Source organism: Lampetra planeri, chromosome 43 (assembly GCF_965212315.1).
Source record: "Lampetra planeri chromosome 43, kcLamPlan1.2.h2, whole genome shotgun sequence".
Taxonomy (NCBI): Eukaryota; Metazoa; Chordata; class Hyperoartia; order Petromyzontiformes; family Petromyzontidae; genus Lampetra; species Lampetra planeri.
This window is the reverse complement of record NC_136149.1, coordinates 8,134,880-8,157,222: the sequence shown is the minus strand read 5'-3', so window position 1 is coordinate 8,157,222 and position 22,343 is coordinate 8,134,880. Positions and strand designations below refer to the sequence as shown.

General features: G+C 48.6%; 1 protein-coding gene across 1 annotated transcript in view; it reads right to left on the bottom strand.

The window, feature by feature from the left end:
• Positions 1-348: 348 nt before the first annotated feature.
• LOC144732523 (uncharacterized) overlaps positions 349-22,343 on the bottom strand; it is a 31,218-nt gene continuing 9,223 nt past the window's right edge. The window contains exons 3-5 of the mRNA XM_078613931.1: positions 22,029-22,063; positions 15,824-16,933; positions 349-2,233 (exon numbers count right to left, since the gene is read on the bottom strand). Coding sequence (XP_078470057.1) covers positions 2,168-2,233; positions 15,824-16,933; positions 22,029-22,063 — 1,211 coding nt within the window. The 3' untranslated portion in view covers positions 349-2,167. The remainder of the gene's footprint in view (positions 2,234-15,823; positions 16,934-22,028; positions 22,064-22,343) is intronic.

Genomic DNA, 22,343 nt, shown 5'->3' with positions numbered 1-22,343 from the left:
TATTTCGGTGTTTCCACCGTGGTGCTTGGCCGGAAAAGTGCCAGATGGAGGGGTTACCAGCCCCTCGCACACACTGACCTAACTACATACACACCCCCCATTCACATTCACACTACAAAAAACAAAGATCCCTCGTATAGCCTGTAACAGACTGTCGGGGCAAGTGCACCACCATGGCCCACACACACACACATAGCCTGCACCACTTACACACAGCTTGTACCACCAAGTATCAAGGTCTACACACACACAGTCTATACTACACGCAGAGTCTGTACCACACACGCACAATCTGCTCCACCCACACTCACCATAAACACACACAAACAGTACCGTAATGACAATCCCTATTATTGTTTTACTTTTATTTAAATCTTTTAAACTTTTTATTTTACTTTACAGTAGTTCTTTTTTATTCAATGTACGAAAATAACCACAATTCAGAGTAAAATAAAATCCACACCTAGGAGAGGAGAACCACACCTCTGCTGCACAGGTAGCACGTCGAACCTACTTGCTTTTCTGCCTCCTATAGGCTTCGCTTCCACTAGCGGCATCACAGCCCGTCGCTGGCACTGCCCCTGTGATGCCAGCGCCCGCGCTCACTACTGCTGCATGGGCTTATGCTGCAAATGCCGGGGTTGGTGAATCGTGCAGAGAAGGGAGCCATCATGCGCCGTGGTGGAGAGATGTTAAATACCTCACCTGGTATGCAGGAGGACATGAATTCGATCCCAACCCTGACGCCTGCTATATATTTGGAGTTTGCATGTCTCTCCCCCCGTTTTTTTCGGGTTCTCTAGTTTTTTCCTCCACATTTAGAAACATATGTTTCGAGTATTTGGCTGCTATAAATTTTCAACGTGATGATAAGCAACTTCGTTGAACTATCATTTGTGGCCAGGTCGCTTCTGAGAAAGAGCTACATAGCTTAGTTGGCTTTACCTGGTAAAATAAAAAAAGTTTAGTAAGACTCACATCGAGATGGCGTCGGTGAGTAAAGCAAGCAGGTTTCTGGCCGGCTATGGGTTTATTAAGATCCCCATCGTGTCGGTTTTCTCCGCGCACTCCCGTTTCCCATCAGGCGAAAGTAATTATCATGTATAACGATGGCAGTAGCCAGGCCATAAGCCAGCAATATCAACAATTGTCCAAGCTCTGTAGTCCTCTATATATTTAGGTGTTTTCAGTCAATGAAAGAGCGATTACACATTTTATATGCAACATTTGTCGGTGCGAGTCGATTCTCATGCTAAAGACGCACACATTAAAGCTGTGTGCGTGGAGGAATTAACTACCTTCCAATCGTGGTGCCTTCGTCTGAGATTCAGGCATTACCGCTAGAATCGTACGAATTATAAAAGGCCACTTTAGTGAGGCTCTCTGAGCCTCATGTATTAACACCCAGCCGTAAGTGCCCTAAATATGCCACAGCTTGACTCTATGAGCTCAAGATAATCACACTGAACCTTAAGAACCCTAAAGATGCACCAGTCTGGCTCAATGAACGTCCAGCATTATCTCTGCCAGCAGTAGCAGCAGCAGAGAAAGAGCGACCTCCCACCAAGTGAAGGACGACTGTTGCGGTCTTAATAACTGCGAGAGTTCCCTCCCGCGGTGCCCCTTCATCTCCATTCAAATAAAGAACTCCTGCTCGCCCGCTCCGCTCTCGTTGAGGGGCTCGGCGGTGGTGGTGGCGGTGGAGAGCAACTCGGCACGGCTCGCGACGCGCGGGTGACGAGGGTGGTGAGGGTGGGATGGGTGGGACAGGTGGTGCGGGTGGGATGGGTGGGATGGGTGGGACGGGTGGTGAGGGTGGAATGGGTGGCAGGGGTGGCGCGGGTTCGATGCGGGCACGTGGCGCCCATGCGGCCGCCCGGCCGGGCCCCGTTCCGCCGCTCCGCCCCGGCCATCGTGGACCTCAGCGGGCCGGAAGCGCAGCAGGGTGGTGGCGCCGAGTTTGGCGCCGAGGTTGGCGCCGCCCGGCATCGCCACGGCGCTCCCGATTCTAATCGGGAGTCCCTCGTCGTGTGCTCCTCTATCGCCGTGGCAACGGCGGCGAGGACCGCCGGCGCGGTCTCCGTCGAGGCGGCGCGGCGTCGGGCTGGGACTGGGGCTGGAGGCGGAGCTCTGCGCCGGGGATGGAGTCCCCGTCGTGGAGGTGATGTCATCGCGGGAGACCCCGCGGGGGGAGCGAGCGGCGTGTCTGGAGAGGCGGCGTCACGAACGCATTCTGGACACACGCGGACACGGACGCGAGGATCGTGACCCCAAAAAATTGGTGTCCGCACCCGGCACACAATCGCGGCTCCAGTTCATATCCAGGGCAGGTACTAAAATAAAAGATGATGATTTGTTAAATATTGCACGACCAAAATGTGCACACTATTGTTGATGAGTCTCAGATACTCCACCATCATCACAATACACAAGTAGAGACAGTTATACTGGTAGGAACGAAGTGGACCAGACCACCAATAGATTAATGTGTCCGTCCGTCCGTCTGTCCGACAAGATGGCCGCCCGCTCCCCCTGTGTTAATATACATTTATATTAACACAGACACGAGATACATTTAATCGCCTTATTTGCGAGGCCTACTGCAGAAAAGGCATTGCGAGGCCTACTGCAGAGAAGGCTTCGCGAGGCCTACTGCAGGGAAGGCTTCGCGAGGCCTAGTGCAGAAGGCTTCGCTAGGTCTACTGCAGAGAAGGCTTTGCGAGGCCTACTGCAGAAAAGGCATCGCGAGGCCTATTGCAGAGAAGGCTTCGCGAGGCCTACTGCAGGGAAGGCTTCGCGAGGCCTACTGCAGAGAAGGCTTCGCGAGGCCTAGTGCAGAGAAGGCTTCGCGAGGCCTAGTGCAGAAGGCTTCGCAAGGCCTAGTGCAGAAGGCTTCGCTAGGTCTACTGCAGAGAAGGCTTTGCGAGGCCTACTGCAGAAAAGGCATCGCGAGGCCTACTGCAGGGAAGGCTTCGCGAGGCCTACTGCAGAGAAGGCTTCGCGAGGCCTAGTGCAGAGAAGGCTTCGAGAGGCCTAGTGCAAAAGGCTTCGGGAGGCCTAGTTGAGCAGGCTTCGCGAGGCCTAGTGCGGCAGACTTCACGAGGCCTACTGCAGAGAAGGCATCGCGAGGCCTACTGCAGAAAAGGCTTCGCGAGGCCTACTGCAGAGAAGGCTTCGTGAGGCCTAGTGCAGAAGGCTTCGCGAGGCCTACTGCAGGAGGCCTCGTTTGGAAATGAAAGACTACGAGTCTTTAAATCTCACAGCGTTTCTTGTCAAAACAAACACTTTTAATTAACGTTACACTAGAATACAGTAATTTTTTCTTTAACTCTATACCCGGTCGAAATCCCTGTACCGGTACTAAGTATTATTCCTACCAGCCCACCCCGCAGGGTCCTGTTTGTATCTGTTTCTGTACATAAAAAAAAGACAAAACTAAAAATCGAAATACACATCCCATTAGCCACACGGACGTCCTGGAGTGCATTTGTTCAGCAGCATTGGTTCAATGTAGGCAAACTCTGGAGCGGTTTGAACATTAATAATAACAATGCACCTTGTAAGAGGCACTTTATATTTCACAGACACAAATGATTATGACTTTTAGGTGCCGAGCCAAGCTCAATATTACTTGAAACCAGGCAAGAGCAGTGGAGGGTTTAAGAAAGAGCCTTTAAGAAAGACATGGGCCTTTAAAACAGAGATAGGGCCTTTAAGAAGGAGATGTGGCCATTAATACATATTTGGGCCCTTTAACAAAGAAATGGGCCCGTTAAGCAAGAGGTGGGACCGTTAAGAAAGAGACAGAGCTTTTAAGAAAAAGGTGGGACCTATAAGAAAGGGATGGGGCCCTTTAAGAAAGAGCAAGAGCGTCTCGGTGTCTTTTAGAAGTCGGTGGGGATAGCACACAGCTGCTGCTGTGAATGTGCAGTAGTTAGCAGCAGCGGCCGGACGGTAATGATACGATGGTGATTATGGGACAGTGATGATGGGACGGTGATGAAGGGATGGTGGTGAAGAGACATTGATGATGGGACGGTGAATATGGGATGGTGGTGAAGGGACGGTGATTATGGGACATTGATGATGGGACAGTGATGTCCGTGTTCCAGACGGCGGGGGCTGCCACGGAGAAACGGTGCCTGGCAGTGACCATTGTCCTGCTCCTTAGCGTAGAGAAGAGGAGGAGGGAGGAGGTTGTGACTCTCATCATCAGAAGTAAAGTTTGCTCGTACCAATGCTGGTGAACTGCCTGATATTTCAAGGCAAGGGACCCTTGCAGTTTAAAATGGGTGCTAGTCTCAATACAAAACAGGCATTCCTCGCATAACACGCGACATGCGTTCCTGAAAAACAGCTCACAAGTTGAATCGCGTTGTGTGAATCCTCTTTTGATGTACATGTTATAAGGGGGGGTGGATTACCGAACAAAAATTCATATAATTTCCTTTATTAACAAATAATAATACAAATACTACTTACAAAGATTACTTAATAAGGAGTAACTTCAGGGCTTCCTTTACGCTTCCGTGGGTTGCTGCTTCTACTCAGATGTACGACGGCTGAGCCCAACCCGGGACGCTGAAGTGCTGCCATGACGCAGTGACATTACAATTTTTTTTACTTTGATTTGTTGTCATCGAAAATAATATTTTTTTTATTCAGAAAAATGAAACTTTACAAGTGTTTTTTTTTCTCGCGCCCGTAACTGTAGCGTAAGTGCGAAGTATGTCCCTACAAGATGAATCATGAGGGGCGCAACTATAACAGCTTAACAAATATAACTACTGAGCGTCGTCTGCTGTGGGGAATACGAGTAACACAATCGAAATAAGCAATCAGACGAAAAACGTCGCGTTGTGTAAATAGAAACTTTTTTTTGCGTGAAAAAAAAAGACACGTGGTAAAGAGGCGTTATGGCCTCCTTATTTGTTGTGTTACTCATGTTCACGACAACGACGCCGAATGATTACACGGTGTAACAATTGTTTTTGTTCCTGGGTAGTAAGGGTTATTTCCTAATTGCTTGTGCCTAAAAAGTACAGAAAATGGCTATTATTCCCCTCAAACTTTGCTTTTGTGACAAGGACAGTGATATTTTGAAATTTACCTATTTTTGCAGAACATTCCAGATAGATTCAGTGCTGAGTAAACTTGGAGTAACTTCTAGAACATTCTAGGACTTTTCAGTAATATAAATAGTAGTATAAATACAGGGGCCTGAAGCCCACCAGTTCAGTTTAGTTCCAGCTGCCTAAGTGGATACATGTCTGCATTTTTCTGAGATGGCATCAAGATGCTGCAAGCATCCGGCAGACGCATTTTGCTATGTCTGCGGCCAATTTATCAAGACAAGAGCGAAAAAGTACTCTGTGGAAGCATCTGCTAAGATGTGTGAGGCCTACAAGGCATATTTCAGCATGCTTGTCAGGGATCAAGACAAACCCTGGGCACCTCATTTCACCTGCGAGCAATGCAAAAAACTCTGGAAGGTAAGATGGACAATTGTTGCTCGGAATTTAACGTGAAAAAATGTGTTAACATTTGTAAGTTTTTAATTTTAAAATGTTTTACAATTTTCAATGTTATTTAAAAAAAGATATCATGTATCAAAAATGTTGCGAGAATCTCTTACACATTAGTCATGGGTGAAATAAATGTATTTTTGTAGGATGGTACAGAGGGGAAAAGAGAGCCATGAAGTTCGCTATCCCAAGAATTTGGCGGGAACCCACTGACTGCTACTTCTGCATGGTGGACCCTTACAAACGTTGGACTGGCAAGAATGCACCTGCTATCACGTATCCGGACCTTCCTTCATCCATCGCCCCAGTGCCACACTGCCATGAGCTCCCCGTACCCACTCCTCCGAAGAGGGAGCAGCCGTCTTTAGAAGACAGCAGCAAGCCAGAGAGCGAGGAAGACGTTGTAGATCCAGATGACAATTTCAGAGGTGGAGCTGAGGAGAGAAACCCATACTACCCCAACCAAGCAGTGGAACTTGTTGAATAAAAGTGTGCAAGTCGCAGATCAAAGGAACCATCACCAACCTTTTTGCAGCTTCTACACCCGTTAAGATGGGTTCTGCTTCTGCCACAATGTGACCAGTCTGTTTGAGGCAATCGGAATCGCCTGTAACCAGAATGAGTGGCGCCTCTTCATTGACAGCTCATCCAGGAGCAGCAAAGCCGCGCTGCTCCATAATGGCAACAAGTACCCGTCTCTTCCCCTGGCTCACTCGATGCACCTCAAAGAAGATTACAACAGCATCAAGACCTTGCTGGATGCCTTGAAGTATGATGAGTACAGCTGGGATGTCATTGGAGACTTCAAAATGGTGGCATTCCTGATGGGTCTCCAAGGCGGTTTTACCAAGTTTCCCTTCTATATTTGCCTTTGGGACAACAGGGACACCAAGGCGCACTACCACAAGCGGGACTGGCCACAGCAGATCGAGTTCTCTGTGGGGAGGAACAACGTCAAGTGGGAGCCACTGGTGGACCCCCGGAATGTGCTCATGCCACCACTGGACATCAAATTAGGCCTTATGAAACAATTTCTCAGAGCTGTAGATAAGGAGTCGGCAGCCTTCAAGTACCTTCAAGACTTCTTCCCTAAGCTGTCTTAGGCAAAGGTCAAAGCCGGTTTCTTTGTCCGACCACAGATAAAGAAGATCCTGGAGTGCAATGAATTCCTCAAGCTCACTAATAAAGAGAGGCGGCTTGGGACAGCTTTGTCGCAGTGGTTTGTGGCTTCCTGGGCAATCACAAGGTCGAAAACTATGTGGAGCTGGTTGAGACTCTGGTGAAGAACTACAGCACAATGGGCTGTAGGATGTCCCCCAAAGTCCATATCCTTGATGCTCATCTTGATAAATTCAAGAACATGGGAGCGTACTCGGAGCAAGGCGAGCGCTTCCACCAGCATCTACTGGACTTTGCACGCCGCTACCAAGGACAGTATAATGATAACATGATGGGAGACTACATTTGGGGGCTGATTCGTGAAAGTGATTTACAGTATAATCGTAAATCTCGAAAAACTACACACTTCTAAATCGTTTGTAGTCATTTTTGTATTACTTTAGTATAAATACATGTTAATATTGATTCATATGTAGTTTTTTTCTGACTTTATGTGAACGAATGACACAAATTCGCCCGTTTTCTCATTGAAAATAGGTACATTTTTAAATATCACTGTCCTGGTCACAAAATAAACGTTTGTGGGGAATAATAGCCATTTTCTATACTTTTTAGGCATAAGCAATTACGAAATAACACTTACAACCTAGGAACAAAAAATGTGTTACATAGTATTATTTTGCATGTGGTAATTACCCACCAGTCGCTGTTTTTTTTGTGGTTCTGGTATTGAGAGCGTCTCGTTTTACGTGAATTCATTAAATGTCCCCACGCAGAAAATGCCCGGAAGGAGGCGGCGCAATGTCGTCGCGTGTCGGAGAATGGCCCGTGGAAGAACAAGTCGCAGAACTACTCCTGGAGGCCCCCCTTTCTTTAGTCGCCTCTTATCCACACGCACTAGGTGGCACACCTCACAAGCAAAAGGATTTTGGCCACCCTAAATCGAAACCAAACATTTAGATCGTTAGAGCTAAACAAAAAATGAATTAACTGAACGACAATTGAATGCGTTGGGGGTGTTTTTGGTGCAATCATTGGTGACCAGGTTGAGTCTATGGATCTCTATGTAAGTCTATGGATCTCTGTGTAAGTAATTGATGACCAGGCTTTTAATCACAGCCCAGCCTATGTAAGTCTATGGGTCGCTGTGTAAGTCTATGGATCGCTGTGTAAGTCTGTAATGACATCGGGGATGTCTCTGTGTGAGTCTATATGTTTCCGTGTAATTCACTGGTGACGCGGTTTGATTCGCGGGTGCCTAGAACCCTGATTTGAACCCAGGATCTCAGCTTCTCTGGCACATTATGAATCGACCAGCCACACAATCTCTTGCTGTTCCAATTCTAACAACAACAGCAGCGACTATTCAGCTCTTAAGCGGCGGTGACGTCACTGTAACACTGGTGCGCCAGGCTAGGTGCACCTTGAGGCCAAACGAAGTGTCAATGGCTCGCAGGCCGACAAAGCTCACAATTTGTGGGACAATTCTGAGTGACACTCCTCTAGGTGGCGAAGGTTCACAATGAGATAATGAAACGTCATTGATTGCCCATTCTCAATCCAATGGTCACTGTGTCGGTCTTATGGAAGTTGTTTGACCATACTTCGCCACCCTGGTGAGTGCACAGGCTAGAGAAGAGATGGACTGATGTGGTGCAGAAGGATATGGTGCTGAGTGGACTTGCCAATGACTGGTACCAGCAGTGTCAAGATCGGCCTCTGTGGAGGAGGCTCGTGAAGGACGCTACTGGGCAGTTGGAGGCAGTCGCCCTTCAGCAAAAACGGAGGGCAGATGAGCGACGCTCACAATAATGAGTGTTCTTCTTGGTTCTTTCGGTAAAGTCACGTAGAAGGGAAGTAATAAAATAATAAAAATAAAACATAATAAAACAATTCTCACGACGTTTCGGCCACAACGCAAGCAGCCATCCTCAGGCGAAGAATGAAACACCCCAAGCTTGGAGCGTATATTTAAGCTGGGTTAGAGGGGGGGGAGGTGGGAAGAAGAGCGCCTAAACAAAATAATTTGCATATCAAGAGGAATTCAGCATATGGAAAATGCGTAGGAGGTGGGCGGGGGGGGTTCCAAATCAATACTATGCCCGTGCATTATGCAGGATTAGCAGCATCAAAGGGGGGGGGGGGGAAGGAGGGGAGCATTAACAAAGGAAAGGAATGTTAATAGTATGTAGCTGTAGTTACTAAACAACCACGTAAAAAACTACAGTATAAACTGCATGACAAACTAAAGTATAAACTACATAGCATCATCAGTAAACTTACTATACTCTACAATAAGCTGAGTTACTAACAGTAAGTAATACATGAAAAATTCTACGTTGTAAAAAATTATATAATATGCTTCCATCTAAACTTTATTCTGTTACATCACACGCGTCTATACCGTACTATATACTTCCATAGGCAAAACCAACATTAAATTACATACTGTATTGCTATAAACCACCCTATACCTTATACATTTTTAATATAACACTATGTATTATTCTACCCACCCTAATGTGTATCAAAATGGTTTATTACGTCCTTCCAGTGATTGCTAAGCCAGAATCCATCTTCTCGGTTAAAATTGTCTCTGTGTTTGTAAATGTGGATCGCCTCATGTACGAATCTCTCATGATAGCCAGATGGCTTGCAGAGAACCTCTGTCTTGGAGAAGTCAATGTCATGTGAGCCCACTGAGTTGTAACAGTGATCTGCCACGGCTGAGGTGTTTGTCCTACAGTGTTTCAGGTCAGCTTTATGTTCACGGATGCGGTCCGAGACATGTCGTTCTCCAAGACAGAGGTTCTCTGCAAGCCATCTGGCTATCATGAGAGATTCGTACATGAGGCGATCCACATTTACAAACACAGAGACAATTTTAACCGAGAAGATGGATTCTGGCTTAGCAATCACTGGAAGGACGTAATAAACCATTTTGATACACATTAGGGTGGGTAGAATAATACATAGTGTTATATTAAAAATGTATAAGGTATAGGGTGGTTTATAGCAATACAGTATGTAATTTAATGTTGGTTTTGCCTATGGAAGTATATAGTACGGTATAGACGCGTGTGATGTAACAGAATAAAGTTTAGATGGAAGCATATTATATAATTTTTTACAACGTAGAATTTTTCATGTATTACTTACTGTTAGTAACTCAGCTTATTGTAGAGTATAGTAAGTTTACTGATGATGCTATGTAGTTTATACTTTAGTTTGTCATGCAGTTTATACTGTAGTTTTTTACGTGGTTGTTTAGTAACTACAGCTACATACTATTAACATTCCTTTCCTTTGTTAATGCTCCCCTCCTTTCCCCCCCCCCCCCTTTGATGCTGCTAATCCTGCATAATGCACGGGCATAGTATTGATTTGGAACCCCCCCCGCCCACCTCCTACGCATTTTCCATATGCTGAATTCCTCTTGATATGCAAATTATTTTGTTTAGGCGCTCTTCTTCCCACCTCCCCCCCCTCTAACCCAGCTTAAATATACGCTCCAAGCTTGGGGTGTTTCATTCTTCGCCTGAGGATGGCTGCTTGCGTTGTGGCCGAAACGTCGTGAGAATTGTTTTATTATGTTTTATTTTTATTATTTTATTACTTCCCTTCTACGTGACTTTACCGAAAGAACCAAGAAGATGAATCCCTGCAGTCACGAAAGCTTTAAATTGAAATAATGAGTGTGTCTAAAGCACAGAAAGTTGGTAGAGTAGGGATCACAGTTGGTGTATCTGCCAATCATCACAGTCAGTCAAACCATGGTACCTGGGTCTGTCCCGTGACCTCTTGGCGGTGAGCGTTCAACACTTCACATGGCCTTAGAGTGCACATAGCCTGGGACAAGTGCCGTGGTGACGTCACCGCCACTTAGTAGTGAACAACAAATATGATTTGAAGCTTTCGTGACTGCAGGAGTCCATACTCTTTGGTTCTTTCGGTAAAGTCACATAGATAGGTTCAAAGAAAATAACAATAACAGGAAAAAGTTTCCTGATGACGACCGCTTGTGTTGCGATCGGAACGTCGTAGTTTTTTGTTATTTTCTTTGAACATATCTACGTGACTTTACCGAAAGAACCAAAGAATGTGTGTTCAATGATGTGAGCCATTCCACAGCATACAGGGTGGGGTGGTAGCTGAGTGGAGTCCAGTTGTTCCACCAGAAAACGCTACACACACTACACACGTTAAAAAGATCCCCCGTATAGCCTTAACAGACTTTTGGGGCAAGTGCTGTTAGCGAGTGACTATGAAAGCCGACACGGCACAAGAGGGGATCGGTGGCCAACATCACGCCCGACCGCCTTTGTCTCCCGAGTGCCTATATTTACACATCCCACCAGCTACTCATTTGTGGCCGAGTCGACCTAGGGGAAGTCCAGGACCGGTTAAGATATTCGTCACCGATGTTGGCCGCGAGCGAGAATCGAACTTGGGTCGTAGGGTTCGTTGCGCAGCGCGCCATTCCGTTACAAACACACGTACACTACACACACGCACACACTAAATGCCACACACACTGCACACACTGCACGCCCCTTCTCCCATGGATTATGCGGTGGCATTAAAGGGCGAGATCTCTTGGAAACAGACGAGGAGTGTTTGCCCAGCTTTGGAGGTGGCGTGGAGAGGGGCAGGCATGGCTGGGGGAGGCGGAGGAGAGAGGAGCAAGCGGAGTGGTTGGTGGTGATGCATGGTGACTTGGGAGGGGAGGACTTGGGCGAGAGAACTAAGGAGAGGAGAGCGCGAGAGAGGAAATGAGCGAGAGAGAGGCAGCGAGAGAACTAAAGAGAGGAAAGCGAGCAAGCGAGAGAGCCATATAACTAAGGAAAGGACAGCGAGAGAGAACGAGCGAGAAGGGAGTGTGGTTTGCGAGTGGCCACGGGAATGCGGGATGCATTCACAGGCTCGTCACGGCTCGTTATATCGCTCGCAACTGTCGCTGTCCCTTTCTCTCCGTGACGTTCACCCCCAACGTTCGGGACGGGACCCCCACAACAAGAATCCACTCCGTCCGATTAGAATAAAAACCACAACTCACAGGTTAACACATTATTAGGAGTAGTAAGGCTTTCGTGACCAATATTATCCATAATAGAGGGGGTTTTTTTGTTATATCGTGAAAATATGTTTCGTGAAACCCGCCACCACCCGACACAGCCAATTAGTAAAGTTTGTCACGTAAACAATGCAAATGTGTTTGACGACACATTCGTATTTACGCGATCTAACCCCAAAAGAGAAACTTCTCCTCTCACTCGGCAGATGAGTCGCCTCCGTCCTATGCCTGTCCCTCCACGTGAGAACAATCAAAGCACAACGTCATTGTTCACACATCCCGTCGGCCACGACCTCCCCCCCCCCCCCCCCACTGGGGAGTGCACAATTAGAGCCCGGTTTCGATATTCAGTGGTGTCTGCTTCAAGCGACGCTGGTGAACTGCCCAGTTCGATTTATAGGCGAGGTGACCCACTCACTGTCTCCGTTGATCGATTCTTGAGACATAACATCTGAGGAGAAATGATGGCAGACAAACAAAACGCTTCTCATTAACAAACAAAAAAACTTCGGAGATTCATGGGCCATGTTCAACAGGGTCCGCTGTTGAGGACTGCGCCTCTCTGTCTCTCTGTATCTCTCTGTGCCTGCGGCCCTGTGTGTCTATGAGTGTCTCTGTGTCTCTGTGCCTCTGTGTCTCCGTGCCTCGCTGCGTCTATCTGTGTCTCAGTATGTCTGTCTTTCTGTGTCTCTTTGTGCCTGTGTACCTCAGTGCCCTTCTCTTTCTCTATGCCTCTCTGGGTCTCTGTGTCTGTGGCTCGCTGTGTGTTTCTGTATCTCTCTCTCTATCTGTGCTTGTGTCTCTTTGGGTCTCTATTCATGTGGCTCTGTGTCTCTGTGTGTTTCTCTGTGTCTGTCTCTGTGTCTCCCTGCTTATCACTGCGTCAATTTCTGTGTCTCACTGTGTATCTGTCCCTCTCTGTTGTCCGTGTGTGTCTGTATGTGTCCCTGCATCTCCCCCTGTGTCTCTCTGTGTGCATCTCAGTGGCCCTCTGTCCACACCCGGGGCTCAGGGTGACCACAGCGCGCCCTGTGGATGTGCACAGTGACAGAATCGCGTCATTGCACGCAGTCCCAAGCCGGACTCACTGGTGACCTCAGGGTCCGCCCGTTCCCCCCATTCCTCCACACTGACACTGCTGCTGGTGATGGAGCGGCTGCCGTCTGGCTCGTCAAGATGAGCAGATGATACAAACATAAATAAAGTATTCCGCCGTTAGTGGAAGATGTCTAATCAGAAATTAGTCGGCTCCTATCGGTCACGTGCCATGGGGGTAACGGTTCGTGGTCAATGCACATTTGAAGAAACTTTCCACAGTAGCAACCCATCGGATAGAGAGCCATCGTCATCACCACCTCATTCAATCTGGAAATGCCATCTATTTTCTGATACGGAGCACTCGTGTCATGTCACACAGAACCCCTGCCATGACCCTGCAACACGGAGAGGCCTTGCAACATCGGGTACAGAAGCATTGCAATACTGAGGATCCTCATGTCACCTGGTAAAGAACCATCACAACGTCTTGCACTGAGCTCTCGTCTCATCTGAAGATAAATCCTCAATTCGTGATGGTGTCTAAGTTTGGCTCTGCCAATGTATCGTTGCTCTGCTTGCTGCGACTCTCGTTACTACGGTCACCCTCTCACCATCGAACGGCCACCTCCCTGTCTCTCTGCTGCTCTGATTACTACAAAGACCCCCGTATAGCCTTAACAAACTATAAATATTTTTTATTTTACAAAGTAAGGCCCACTGAGCTATATAGCTCTTTTTCAGAAGTGTCCTGCCAACAAACGATAGCCCAACGAAGTGGCTTATCACGTGGGAATTTAAGAGCAGCCAAATACTCTAAACGCACGTTTCTAAATGTGGAGGGAAAACCCGGAGGACCCGGAGAAAGACCACAGGGAGAGAGAGACACCGCAAACTCCAAATATATAGCAGGCGTCAGGGTTGGGATCGAAACCACGACCTCCTGTATCCCAGGCGAGGTCGTTAACATCTCGCCGCCGTCCTTGTTAGCAAGCACCTAATTAAACTTCACAATTGTTTTGGGTGTTTTTTTTCTCTCTCTCTCGAGCGCGTAAGTGTGAAGCGCGCAGTGTCAGTGTGAAGTCCCCGACAAGATGCACATCGCGTAACCGCGAGGCACGCCTGTACTTGGTGGTCCAGATGTCTTGTGACCGCCCATTTAAACCTTAACAAAAACGTAATCTTTTTTTTAAAGTGAGGTGTATTCAAAACAGATATTAATATGCAAAGGGTAAAAAAAACAATGTTAGGAGTCAATTACTTGTGGGTCACAAGACATCTGGACCGCCCTGTATATGTATATACAGTCCCACCAGTGGTTCTCAACCGATGTTGGCTACTGCTGTACCCCTCCCGTTGAGTTTTGTTTCAACCGAAGAGTAAACTCCCTTGCCTGACCCAACACGGTTCTGAGAAATAAATGTATGAATAATGAACGTCGACATGTTAACGAATTGTCCATTGCGTGAGGTTATCCTAACTAGCGAGTAACTGAAAGCCGAATAAAATACAAACTCAACGGACGCTCTGCATGCATGAAAGAATTTGTTCGCACTCGCTGGTTAACTCTTATCAACCGCATTGTTTACGATCAGCGAGTTTATAAAAAGTATTTAATATCGTTCTAGGTTACCATACGCATTTACATATTATCGTAGTGATGTTATATTGGCAGATTCATACGTGATTATTCACCAATGATTCCCACGTACGATATACTTTCATCCTAGATTAGAAGTTTTCGTGACTGCCGGGATCCATACTCTTTGGTTCTTTCGGTAAAGTCACGTAGGTAGAAAATAAAATAAATTCAATCACGACGTTTCAGGCGCTTGTGTTGCGCCTGAAACGTCGTGATTTAACTTTTCTTATACCTCCATGAGGTATAAAAGAAGCAAAGAGTATACTTTCACTCATTTATAAATCACCTCACGTACCCACCCCCCCCCCCCTGGGACATTGCCACGCATACCCCCAGGGGTCCACGTACCCCCTCATTGAGAACCACCGCTGTAGCACAAAGACAAAAGATCCTCCTTGTAAATTGCCAAGACAAGGGCTGGGCGCAAAAACAACGGGAGGTGTTGTTATCGCAATGACGTGGGGAGTATTTCACTCAGATTATCTCATCGGGAACGCCTTACCTTTCTTTAACCACACACGCAGGCAAAAAACAACACAGTCAAAACACGAGAATGATTTTACCAAAAAGATCTTCACAATAAATCATTTCCTGCTGGACGGGGGGGACATCGCCCTCACTTCTCCAGCCGCACCCTCCCCCCCTAGCCCCGCCCCTTGCCTCGTTAATCCCCCCCGCCCCCATGCCCCCCCGCCCCCATGCCCCCCCCCGCCCCCATGCCCCCTTGCCCCTCATCACAACATCAAGAACACGGTACGGGGTTTTGTTGTTGTTGTGAGACCCCAGTGAGATAACTCACGGCCTTGTCACCCACGCGGCCTGCCACACACAAGACTACATCACCCCCAGACCCCCCGATCCACCACCAGCTGCCCTCCCATCTCACTCCACTCCCCTCCATGCACTCTCTTATGTCTCCACTCTCATCTCACTCCACTTCCCTACTTCTCCCCTCCTTTCTCACTCCACTTTCCTCCACTTTATCTCAAACCTCTCCCCTCTCATCTCACTCTATTCTACACAATATTTGCTTCACCCATCCTTCGCTCAGTGGGAGGTCGCTCATTCTCCTCTGCTGTCCCCCAGGGTTTGAAACTCCCTTCCCCCAGCACCTCCGTGCTGTCGACTCCCTGCCACTTTTCAAGGTCAGTATCAGGGCCTTCCCACTTTTCTCCTGCCTACGACTGCATCTTTACAAATCTAGTCCTGGATCAACGACAAGATCGCACTCACCCCTCTATACCCGCACCTCCGATTAGCACGGTTGGCTACGTACGGTACGAAATAAGTTCAACACATACACACATACATACTCGATCCGATGCTGGACCCCTCAATAGTGCGTCCTTCGATAGTGAATCCCGCGATAGTGGATCTATCCAAAGTGGATCGCTGATACGGGATCGCTGCTGGTGCTGGAGGTCTCACCTGCAGCAGCAGTAGGAGCGTGCGCCCGCTCGGGTCCTCCGCCTGCCAGCGCACGCCACTCAGCCGAAGGAGGCGCGCGCGGCGCTGGCAGGGCAATGCCGCCAAGGCAGGCACCCTCACCTCCAGGTGGGCACACGGCGCGGGCGTTGGCGGCCCGGCCGGCACGGCCTCGTCGGCACGCAGCAACAGCTGCACTCGCAGCCCAGGGCCGGCGCTCAGCTCGCGGCTCCAGCAGCAGCCGGGGTTCGGCAGGGCCGCGCTGCCACCGTCCAGGAGGAGGCCGTAGAAGCGAGCGAGAGGGCCCAGCTCGCCGGGGCCGCACGGGAGGACGTAGAGCAGTACGGCCGTCGGCTGCTCGAGATGGTGGTGGTGGTCTTGTTGGTGGTGGTGTTGTTGGTGGTGGTGCGGGTGGCGGTGGAGGCTCGGATCTTGCTTGGCTGCCGCGCACCGGCACGGCACTCGGATGACCCAGGCGGGGGAGTCGAGATCCCCGAGCGAGAAGAAACGGCAGCAGTAGGGGCAGCGGCAGCGGCGGGATAATCCAGCGAGCTGCTGCTGATCACCATCATCATCAACAGCAGCAAGATGTTGATCGTGTTGCTGGTGCAAATTGTGCTGCTGTTGATGGAAACGATAACTCTGTGTCTGTTGTTTGAAATCATAGTTGTCGAGTTCCTGCTGATCACTGAACAGACTGCGCCGATGCAACAGATGCTGCTGATGGCGGAGATGCTGCTGCTGCTGCTGGCACCGATGTCGCAGATCGAGCTGGGCCACGGGCCTCCAGGGAGGCCGCGAGAACAGCTCCATCAGGGCCTCCACATCAGCCGCCTCCACCGCCGTCAGCTCCACCAGGAGACGGGGCCGGGGCGAGGCGGGGGGGGGCCCGAGGAGGGGGCACGGCGGGGTGGGCCCGAGGGGACACGCAGAAGGGCCGCAGCCCCGGGCACAGGAGCTCCGCGGCTGCGTTGACGGCCGCCTGGAGGCGCGGAACGTCGCGCGGCGCGGCCAGGAGGTGCAGGCACACGCGGTAGGGGTCCCAACCCCACGCGGGGACCCCACACCCAGACCTCCCCTCATCCTCCTGCTGCTGCTGAAGGGGACCCTCTCCTGTGTGTTGGGGGGGGGGGGCAGTAGTTATGGGGATGTGATGTTGGTTGTTGCGATGGTGATGTTGAAGACATCATCTTTACTTTATTTAAGACCGTAACTGGAAGACATAATTCTGGAAAATATCCTGATGAAGCTGGTTGTAATCATGCGCCTCTGATTAGCGCGGTTGGCTATGTACGGTGCAAAGAAATTCAACATATATACATACAATCACCAGAGAAAATGTTGTACTCAAATAAAAATGTTGTGGGTTTACTTTCCAACACACAGGTGTGCTCAAGTAGTAACTAATTGGCATGTTTTGTTTACGTGACAATCCTTACTAATTGGCTGTGTCGAGTGGTGGGTTAACGACACGTTTATAATTCCGTGATCTAACAAAACCTTTATCATGGAGAGACGGAGAAACACAGAGAGACACTGAAACACAGACACCGAGAGGCACAGGGACACGGACAGACAGAGTGCAATAGAGGGGCACAAAGAGGCACTGAGAGACACAACGAGACAGAGAGACGCCGTTGAATAAAATCTGGGCTCGCTCACCACCACCTCGCGTGCCGTGCCCATGCAGACATTCGTACGCTATCGCGAACAGCACTTGCCCCAACGGTCTGCCAAAGGCTATCCGGGGGGGTCTTTGTCTGTGCAGTGGTGGATACGTTTCATTCCTTGGCTGCCTGCCACGCCGCTTTTATTGTTGACCATCGCCCCATCGACCCTTCCAGCCGTGACACCGTCCTGCCCAAGCAGCCCACACTCTCTCTTTGCTGAACAGTTGGAATGATGTCATTTATCTGCGCATGATTCTCATTGCAATTCCAGGCGTGCGTCTCTCCGCTCTCGTCGCTTTACTATTTTAAGGTTGTTTTTTTTCTTCCTGCAATTATTTTTTTGCGTAGGAAGGCCTTCATCCAGCAGTGCATTAACAAAAGAGCCGAACATTAATAGAGTTACGTTGATGGGAGTACTTTGGACACGCAACAAAGACAAAGATCTCCCTTATAGTCTTAACAGACTTATGGGGAAAGTGCTGTTAGCGAGCATCTATGAATGCCGGAACGGCACACGAGGGGGTGGGTGACCAGCACCACGCCCGGTCGCGTTTGTCTCTCTAGTGACGATGTTTATGCACCGCACCAGGTACTCATTTGAGGCTGAGTCGACCTAGGGGAGGCCCAGGACCGGTTCAGATAATCGTTACTGGTGTTGGTCGTGAGCGGGAATCGAACTTGGGTCGTCAGGTTCATAGCGCAGCGAGCTGGCCGCTACACTACCGCTCCCCACAAACACACAGACACACACAGACACACAAGTCTCCACGAGTAAACAAGCTATCATCTGGTGATGCTGTTGTTGCTGCGTTGGCAGAGGGTGCAATAGGCACATTCAACAATAAAAAATAATAATTCAACATTCGTCAAATAACGCTGGGGTCTTAAAAACTGAAGAAAACAGTAAACAGTAGGCAACGTGTCGGGCAATGACTCTTATTCACAGCACATAGAGAGGCCAGAGAGGTAGAGGGCATCATCAAAGTTTGAGACTGCACCTTGACACCATGTGCTCTAAAGAAGGGCCATTGCTCAATACGTCGGAAAATTATTTACTTTTCTTTCTTGTCAAAGTGGCAGTGTTATTGACGAGTGTGTCAAGTATTTGAGTCTCCACTGAGTCTCAAAACCCAGTTTCCACGACGTCAGCACTTGGCCAGGTCTATTTAAGCGATGACGATGTCTTGGTGCCTCGTCATCATCTCTAAACGTATGTTAAAAAAAATTCCAGAATAAAGAGATCAGCCTGAACAGGTGATATGAGACTGGGTATGTGAGAATAAAGCTGTACAGTTCTTTTTCAGAAACGACCTGGCCACAAATGATAGCTCAACGAAGTGGCTGATCACGTGGATATTTATTGGAGTAGCCAAATAACTCTATACGCACGATGTTGATTCTAAATGTGGAGGGAAAAACTGGAGGACCCGGAGAAAAATCCAAAGTCAAAATATACAGCAGCAGGAGTCAAGGTCGGGATCAAACTCGCGACCGACCTCTTCCATACCAGGCGAGGGATTTAATGTCTCGCCACTGCGGTGCTACGGAGGAGCGACGGGAAAGAGTGGAGGGGCGAGGGAAGAGGAGGAGAATGTATAATAGAGAAGAGGTGAGCTGGTTGTGGGTGCCCGAATGAGTGAGTGGCTGATGTCAATTCCAAGGTCGAGAGAGCTGAAGTTTGGCACAGCCGGAGTGAAATCTACACTTATAACCAAACTAATTATTTGGTAATGCTCCTGCTGCCGCCAGGCGAGGTAGTCAACATCTCCTAGCCACCGCGGCGAGATTGTTAACTCGTGCAAGCAGTGTGTGGACGCCAAAGTGCCGCACGTGGAATCTGGACACTTGCGAAAAAGACATTCACAGCTCATCGGATTCCTCCAGAGCCCCCTCAATTAATGAATTCGACGGGGCCCCTCTCCCCTCCCTCTCCGTAACCTCCCCGGAGCCCCGGCCGCGAGCAGGGGGGGCGGCGGGGGGGTGTAACGCTGCCTACGCCCACTTCCTCAATAATGGATCGCATCTGCCGCAAGCAGGTGGCGTGATGGGGGAGCGCGGGTGTGTGGGGGGGGGGTCATGGCGGGTAGAGTTACTACGAAACTGGTAACATGAGTTCAATTCTCGGTCACGGCTAATATCAGTGGCGAGGAGTGATATCTGCACCGGTACGATAAGCGCCCCCTCCCCACCCTCTTCATCAATCCGCACTGATGTCCAGTGGTGGCGCCTTTAGGTGATACGACAATGAAGGCTCACATTTAGAACTCGATGGATTGAACATTTTTATACGTGGAGCCAATTCCATATCAAGCACTGTATTATGGTTTGTTGCCTTCCCCCGCACCTCCGATTGGCACGGTTGGCTACGTATGGTGCGAAAGAAGTTAAACGTACACACGCACGTGAAACATCTAGTTTTGCAAGGGTTCTCCAGCGTAGCCATCGACTCACGCATAGCAAACACGCATAGCAAACACGCGATGACCCCGTGTATGCAAACGTTGCCAAATCTATAACATGCACATTTCGAATTCACAAGGAAAATCACCACGGGCTGCACACTGCATTAAGCCGGGCTGTGGTGGTTGAGCACGTGGCCTGTAACCCAGCACAGTAGCGAGGGTTGGTGGATCGCGCACAGATGGTGTGAAACTCCCTTCCCGTGGGCATTGAGGAGATGCCAATACCCAGACTCTGCCAACAGAAGGTGGTAACAGCAAAGTGTGCACTCCACCTGTTACATCTGTGTGGGATAGAGTGTTTCCCCCTCGCACGTGTGCGGTTTGTCTGGGTGCTCCGGTTTCTTCCCACGTGTATAAACATTTACTTAATTGGTCGATAACACCTTGACAAAGTCAGTTCTTTACACCATTGGAACCTCATTTGCCAGTAAAACATATGATAATTGTTTTTTTACCCTTTTATCTGGCAACAAAACTGACACCTTTTTTACGAGGAGTCATGTTTGCATAGACATTATCAGAGTTATGTTTTTTGTTTGCATTATGACTGCAGGTATTGTGGTCTATACAAACATGACTCCTCGTAAAAAAGGTGTCAGTTTTGTTGCCAGATAAAAGGGTAAAAAAACAATTATCAAAGTCAGTTCTGCTATAACGTGTGTAGCTTCCATAACGCCGATTGGATAAAACGTGATAAGTGTATTAGGGAATACAGTTTCTATAACGCGGATGAGAATTTGACTTAACGCGATTTAGTGAACGGAACCATGTCGAGCGAGTAGGAATAAGAGGTTGTAATACGTCTGCCTTGGTGTAGCATCGCACAGGGCATTGGGATGCTGTCTCATTCTTTGTTCAGCCTGCATACGTATCTCACGCATCATCGCGGACTGTGCATTGACCCTCTAATATATATTATTTATGAGAACGTGGTGTTCTTCAGGAACGCAACTACTGCATTGTAGGAGAACAGTCTGTATAGAGGATCGCGGAGCTCGGATACCTGTGAGCACCGGCTCCTCACCGCGTGGACGCTGCCCCTCCCGCTCACCTATGGATCACCATCGCACCTCTGAGTCGTCCTCTCTCTCTCTACAAGAGCGAGGAGCGAATGTCGTGCGGCGACGTTGAGTTACAAGTTGAAACTATTACTAACGTTGTTATCTCCATATATATAAAAGGCAAAGTTGTGATTATGTGTGTCTGTTCAAAATGTTTAGCGTACTTCCCGACATGCAACAAACTTAAAATTTGCCATGTGAGTACTTTCCAGACTGTACACCATGCAAACATTATAAAAATACACTTTTGTGGGGGGTTTTTTTTGGGGGGGGGGAGCTCAATAATGCATATATTTTTTGCATGGCAAGTGAACTGTGACGTCAAATCTGTCATGTGACCCGCGCATGTGGAAGCGTAACGCATTGTAGTGTAGCGGGTAGCGCGCTGTGCTACGAACCCGGTGACCCGAGTTTGATTTCTGCTCACGGCCACCACCGGTGACGATTATTTTAACTGGGCCTCCCCTAGGTCGACTCAGCCTCAAACGAGTAATTGGTGTGGTGTGTGAACATTGCCACTGGGGAGACAAAGGCGGCCGGCCGTGGTGAATCCAAGTCCCGGGCGAAGCCGGGTAGTAAAGCTAGTGCATAATAAAGGGTTTTTTTTGCGTTAGATCGCATAAATATAAAAAGTGTAATTAAACCTGCCACCACCTGACACACCCCATGAGTAAGGTCTGTCACGTGAACAAAACGTGGCAATTAATAGTTCAGCACACCAGTGTGTTGGGGATTAAACCCATAACATTTACAATTTTGAGTACGACGTTTCACTGGTGATTACAACTAGCTTCATCAGGCGATAGCCAAGATTGTTTATATTTACACATGTATATTTATGCGATCTGACCCCCTAAAAAAACCTTTATGATGGATAATATTGGTCGTGTAAGCCTACGTGTTGAACTGAATATCACATATTATTGTAATTAACTCGCGATTATAATTAGCAGTAGTAATGGGATCCGCAACGTGCGTGTGTAGATGCTGAATGTGCATTGGGAGAGCAACTCACCACTCTCCAAGGACGACGTGCGACTGCAGTCCGAGCTGCAATAGTATAAACAACATGGGAAGAGGAGGAGGAGGGGGAGGTTGGTAAGATCGCAGCCAAAGCAAACAGCACAGGGCAACGCGCGCGACACACACACTCACAGGACGCGGGGTGCAGTGTTTATTATGATTATCGTACAAGTACTGAACCCAGCGAGCCGCCTCGCATTCATTTCAGACCACGGCTACCCGTCGGTGGCGAGCGATATTTATTGTTGAAAGCTCATTTGTTTCAAACCGCTTTGTGTGCTTTAGTTTGTCGTCCTTCACCCGCATC